This window comes from Nematolebias whitei, chromosome 22 (genome assembly GCF_014905685.2).
Source record: "Nematolebias whitei isolate Nwh7 chromosome 22, NemWhi1, whole genome shotgun sequence".
Classification (NCBI taxonomy): Eukaryota; Metazoa; Chordata; class Actinopteri; order Cyprinodontiformes; family Rivulidae; genus Nematolebias; species Nematolebias whitei.
Genome location: NC_056519.1, coordinates 1995907 through 2002522, shown reverse-complemented (window position 1 = coordinate 2002522; position 6616 = coordinate 1995907). Strand labels below are relative to the sequence as shown.

Sequence of the window (6616 nt, the reverse complement as noted above, 5' to 3'; positions counted from 1 at the left end):
TGACTTCCTCTTCCTGTTTGAATGTTTGAGTGCAGCTGTGACTTCCTGTTCTTGTTTTCTTTCAGGAATGATGGAAACGGCTCAGCAGGAAGAGAGGGCAAAGGGTAACGGAGCCAGCCAATCAGCATCCAGTAGGCGGGGCGTACAGATCGTTGACGATGAGCCACAGGCCACGCCTGCCGGCGGGTGTTGCTCCTCCGGCTAACACACACACACACACACACACACACATGCACGTTTATCAGTGTCTGTCGTCCATCCGCTCAATAATAACCGCTGCCTCTGTTGCAAAGGAGCATGGGAAATCATTTTAAGTTTGTTTCTTCTGTGTTCCCTCCAAAATAAAGTAACTGAAGATTTTCTGATTTAACTGCTCGTGCTTTTTTTAGCACTTTGATCCTAAAAACTGTTGGAGTTTCACCGGAGTGCCATCAAACTGTTGGTTCTGATTGCAGCTCCGATGTTTTTGTTTTGCTGCTCGCGCCTCCATCCTCCTTCGTCCGGAAACAATAAAGGATTGAACCAGAGGCGCTCCCCCTGCTGGACGGGAGTCGAACTGCAGCCGAGTGACGGGACGAAAAAAGGAAATCTGGCGTTTGTTTTTGAATCGCATCGTGTAACGCTAAGGTCCGAACCTGCTGTGGAGCGAGTCCGATAAGTGTCAACAGGGAGCCAAACGTGCAGCGTGAAGCCGCGGGGTCGACGTCTTCCAGGTTTCTCCTGTCGTGATTAACAATTAATTATTTTAAACAAAGAAAAAATGAACTCATCCTTCAATCAGATCAGGTCACTCATCGAGGTAAAACCTGAAAAATGTTGTAAGGATCCAAAAGTCCAGTTTAAAAATGGCTTTTGATTCACGTTTAATACGAGGCTAAGAGAATAGCCCGTTTCATAATTAAATAAATTATCTGGAAATGAGCTACATGAAGAACAGCTGCAATCTATCACTTAATTAGCAGCTAATAACTGTAAACAATAAATGTATTCACTGAAATGTTATAAAACAAACAAGGTCGTCAAACTCAAAGTTCATTTCAACATCACGTTTAGTTTTTAATCCTTTAAAATAAAAATGTTTCACTTCCTGTTTGGGAGCTTCTTCATAATTTTATTTGGGATTGATTTATTGATGATGAAGGTTCTTGTTTTTATTTCTATCTTCAGTTTTATTTTATTTATAAAACCTGTTTGTTTAAAGGTAATATATCTGTTTTTTTCTTTTTTTCCATTAGGCAGAATCTGGGCTGCAACTTATTTACAAACTTTCTTGCCTTTAAAAAGTGTTTAAAACTAATAAATTAAGCCTTAAGTGATGCCTTCAGAATAATTATTTTAAACAATAAAAAAAAACCTCAGGAGCTTCAAATGTTAAGATTAAAGGAGCAGAAATCAGAGAGTAATGTACATTTGTTAGAATAATTATTGGTTTTTGTAAAAGATTAAACTGCTCAGTTCTGCTGCTCTTCCTCCGCATCCCATAATTAAGTTTTCTGACATGTTTCTTTGTCCTGACAGATAAATGATGCTGTGCATGTCTGATTCTTGTCAACGGCTTTCTGTGTCATACTTTTAGAAACAAAACACAAAATAAATAAGTTATTTTCAAGTGATCGTGCTGGAAATCTGTTCATGAGTAAAACTTTTCTCTCTGCGACTTTATCGGTTTTCACAACAGAAATCTGATTTCTAACTAAAAATATGATTTAGCTCCTCCCCTTTCTGATCCTCTAAGAAACGGCTGGAATCACCATGGCAACCAGTGACTGATGTCCTATATTAACAAGCACACTTTTCTTCCTTCTATGCTTCCATCATGGCCGCCCTGTGGCTCCTGTAGAACCTCCATGTGTCCCTGTGATGGACTGGAGACCCGTCATGGGTGTACCCCGCCCCTCGCACAGTGTTTGCTGGACATGGGCACCAGTGACCCCGTGACCCAAAATGGAAAAAGCGGGTAAAAGATAAGGGATAGATTAATTAGTGGTGTTGGTGTACCACAAGGAACATTTTTAGGACCCCATCTTTTTAATTTGTACTGTTTTTTGGGGTTACCTCTGGGTGTTGTCATCAGGAGACATGATGCTTCTGTAACAGATATGCTGATGACACTTGACTCTATTAGATATTAAATCCTGGGTGCTATCGAACTTTCTACTGCTTAACAAACAAGGTGCTCTTTCTGAGTTTAAAGGCTCAAAGAAAGACTGGCCTTGACATTAAGTCACTCCGAATTAAAGCTGTCCCAAGAGTCAACAAATGTAGGTGTCACATTTGACTCATTTTAATTTCAAACAGTAACAAAAAACTTTATTTTTTAACATATTTTCAGTCTGTAATGTGGACTTTTTTTTTTTTTTGGTGTTGATACTTCCATCCAGAAGGCTTCATCAGTCTGAGGAAACATCAAACAAAACCAAAACTGCTTCTCCCCCAACAGTTTACTCCAAAGTGGAAAAAAAAAAACGTTATGTTGGCGCTAAGATGGTCTCTGGGGCACGCCCTTTCCTCCAGTGCCCGCCCTCTCCCTCGTCGACAGTCATGTCAAATTGGTTCAAAACACCAAAGTTCATGCTTAGATTACTGAGCATGGACTTTGGTGTTTTTTTTTTGTTTACCTTTTTGTAACCTTGTAAAATATATTTAAATAATAATTAGGGTTGGCTTGTCATGCGTATGCAGATAAGAAGCCAAAAACTGCGTAAATCTCTTCCTGAGTTACAAATTTTGACTTTTCTTTCTCTCAGCTGATTGGTCAGTGTCATGTCAACCTCAAATTGAACTATCCAATCAGAGAGCACAGGCTGTCGGGGGGGTGGAGCTTCACTCAGCTGTAAATCCTGGAATTTTATTATTCTTTATAGTTTAGTGCAACAAAAACAAAATCATTGTCCAGCTATATATTTTTGAAAATCACATTTGGTTAATTTGGATAGTTTTCAGTCATGTGACCCACCATGACGGGTAAAACACGCGGTGCACAACAATGATGGAGTGATAAATAATGCTGTGTTGTGGAGGTGAAGAGAAGTGTTGACAGCCATGGGAGTGCACTCGTCTTTGTAGCAAACATCTGATCACAGGTAAGATTACTATTACTTGGTGGTTTTTGTTTCAAGTGTTTGGTTCAGTGTTTTTGTTGCTCTGGTTTTATGTAATGAAAGTTAGTGAGTGAGCGCTAATATAATGAGATTAAAAACATAATGCTACGACAAGCTAAACATGAACGCATGAAAAAAGGAGTTTTGAACTCAGAATTAAAACCTTTGCTCCTGATTCGCCTTTCTCTCTGTTTACTTCTGTCTTTGCAAACAGCTGATTTAAAGTCATCTCAAGGTTTGTTGCTGAGGTGAACATCACAACCACTGATGTTAATACTTTGACCTTTAGTGAAAATATTGAACTTTTTAATATTTGTGAACAGCTGCTGGTTCCTTCCATCTTGTCACCCACAGCACTGATGGAGGGGACGAGGGACATGCATCCTGCAGAGGAAGAGGATGGAGAAGATGAAGGATGGAGCGGACGTCAACGTTGCCTCAGCCGTGGCACAACTTCCACCTGAAGACGAGCAACAAGCACAGCTGCAGGGACAACAGAACGTTTACAGGAGGAACAGAAAACACGAGGGAGGAAACTGTAAGCTTCAAGAAATGATTGGATCAGGAGCATTTGATGAGTCTGCACCTGGTGACAGATGTGCAGCTGGGGACAGATGTGCAGCTGGTGTCCGATGTGCAGCTGGTGTCAGATGTGCAGCTGGGGACAGATGTGCAGCTGGTGACAGATGTGCAGCTGGTGTCAGATGTTCAGCTGGTGTCAGATGTGCAGCTGGGGACAGATGTGGAGCTGGTGACAGATGTGCAGCTGGTGACAGATGTGCAGCCGGTGTCAGATGTGCAGCTGGTGACAGATGTGCAGCTGGTGACAGATGTGCAGCTGGGGACAGATGTGCAGCTGGTGTCAGATGTGCAGCTGGGGACAGATGTGCAGCTGGTGACAGATGTGCAGCTGGTGACAGATGTGCAGCTGGTGACAGATGAGCAGCTGGTGACAGATGTGCAGCTGGTGACAGATGTGCAGCTGGTGACAGATGTGCAGCTGGTGACAGATGTGCAGCTAGTGACAGATGTGCAGCTGGTGACAGATGTGCAGCTAGGGACAGAAGTGCAGCTGGTGACAGATGTGCAGCTGGTGACAGATGTGCAGCTGGTGTCAGATGTGCAGCTGGTGTCAGATGTGCAGCTGGTGACAGATGTGCAGCTAGTGACAGATGTGCAGCTAGTGACAGATGTGCAGCTAGTGACAGATGTGCAGCTGGTGACAGATGTGCAGCTAGTGACAGATGTGCAGCTAGTGACAGATGTGCAGCTGGTGACAGATGTGCAGCTAGGGACAGAAGTGCAGCTGGTGACAGATGTGCAGCTAGGGACAGATGTGCAGCTGGTGACAGATGTGCAGCTGGTGACAGATGTGCAGCTGGTGACAGATGTGCAGCTAGGGACAGAAGTGCAGCTGGTGACAGATGTGCAGCTAGGGACAGAAGTGCAGCTGGTGACAGATGTGCAGCTAGGGACAGATGTGCAGCTGGTGACAGATGTGCAGCTGGTGTCAGATGTGCAGCTGGTGACAGATGTGCAGCTAGGGACAGAAGTGCAGCTGGTGACAGATGTGCAGCTGGTGACAGATGTGCAGCTAGTGACAGATGTGCAGCTAGTGACAGATGTGCAGCTGGTGACAGATGTGCAGCTAGTGACAGATGTGCAGCTGGTGACAGATGTGCAGCTGGGGACAGATGTGCAGCTAGGGACAGAAGTGCAGCTGGTGACAGATGTGCAGCTGGTGACAGATGTGCAGCTGGTGTCAGATGTGCAGCTGGTGACAGATGTGCAGCTAGTGACAGATGTGCAGCTGAAACACTCTGAAGTCCATACTCACAAACGACTGCAGATGAAACTGAAAATGCATCGTTCATTATTGGTTTGATAAATCGTCACTGTTTGGAATAAAACTTTAATATTTATGTTTATTTGTCAACAATCTTCCTGCACTTTAGTTTAGGTGTCAACACAAAACCTTTAACACTCAGAGAGGAATCTAAAATAAACTCAGTATACATGATCCAACATGAGGAGCAGGACACTGACAGCTCCTCTGATGAGGACTAACGTCCTGCTTCTTCAACTCACTCTTTCCAACTCTCGTGGTCGTGGACTTCAGAAGGAATAAACACATCGACACTCCTGAACAGAAGATGATCTGTGGTGGAAGTGGTCTCCAGCTACAAGTACTTGGGTGTGCACCTGAACAACAACCTCAGCTGGAGCAACAACACCACCAGCCTGATGAAGAAAGATCATCAGAGACTCTACTTCCTCAGACGGCTGAGGCGAGCTGGTCTGGGAAGCTCAGTCCTCACCTCCTTCTACAGGTGTGCAGTGGAGAGCATCCTGTGCTCGAGCATCAACGTGTGGCATGGAGGCTGCACAGCTGCAGAAAGAAAAGCTTTGCAGAGAGTGGTGAAGGCTGCACAGAAGATGTTGGAGTCAGTCTCCCCACCATCACAGACATCTACACCTCCAGATGCAGGAAGAGGACCACCTGCATCATGAAGGACCACACTCACCCAGCACACACACTTTTTGCCCCACTCCCCTCAGGAAGGAGGTTGAGGAGCTTTAAGTGTAGAACCACTAGACTGAGGAACAGCTTCTACCCTGAGGCTGTTAGACTCATGAATCTCTAACCAGAAGAATCACTGTGAAAAAAAATCACTGTAATGCCACTTGATTGTTGATATGTGCTGCTGGTTATCCGTGCTGCTGATCTCATGCTGCTGATTTATTGCTGCTGTGTTCATTCGTCCTCATTTGCTCACACAGACTCATGTTCGTGCTGCTGTTTTGGCGCCTTGTTTTCCACTGTTAGTGCTTAGTATATTTCTAGTTTAGCGTATTTCTTAGTTCATATCTTGATCTTGTTACTGTTTTTCTTTACAATTTGTGTTTTTGTTGTTTGTAACTGGGACACTACATAGTTTCGTTCCACCTCATGTACCACGTGAATGACAATACTTGACCCTGATATAGCGCCTAGTCACAGCAGAAGTCATCTCAGGTCCAAGAACTAAAACCTCAGTCTTGTCTGTTCAAAAGCAGAACATTTAGGGTCATCCAGGTTTTGATTTAAGACATGCTTGTAGTCTAATGGATTCATTGGGTGTCATGGACAAATATAACTACAGCAACAGAAAATGTTCCCGTTTTCTTGGAGTCCCGAGTCTAACATTAATGATTTTTAATCATTATTTAAAATGACATGAAAGTAGTAGTTAAGTGCAGCACGTTTGTTGTCAGCTCTCAGCAGGAGGAGAAGCAACTTTCGTTTTTCGACAGGTTTCAGCTGGTGCATCAAAGCTTCCCGGACCAACACGCCCTCCTCACCCTTCGTTTCCCCGTCACTCTTCTCTCGCAACACCGGGAATTTTCCACTCTTTCCGAAATAACGAAACAAAACTGATTAAACCGGAAGTCTCCATGTGTGGATTCTGGAAGCTCCGCCCCTAAAATACATTCTCCACTCAGCGTCCACCAAAAGTCTCCATTCCTGGAAGCTC

The 6616-nt window shown here is 44.0% G+C and overlaps 1 protein-coding gene across 1 annotated transcript in view; it reads left to right on the top strand.

Moving 5' to 3' along the window:
- rab21 (RAB21, member RAS oncogene family) overlaps positions 1–417 on the top strand; it is a 7979-nt gene extending 7562 nt beyond the window's left edge. The window contains exon 7 of the mRNA XM_037696035.1: positions 66–417. Within this exon, the coding sequence (XP_037551963.1) occupies positions 66–205 (140 nt within the window). The 3' untranslated portion in view covers positions 206–417. The remainder of the gene's footprint in view (positions 1–65) is intronic.
- Positions 418–6616: the final 6199 nt, after the last annotated feature.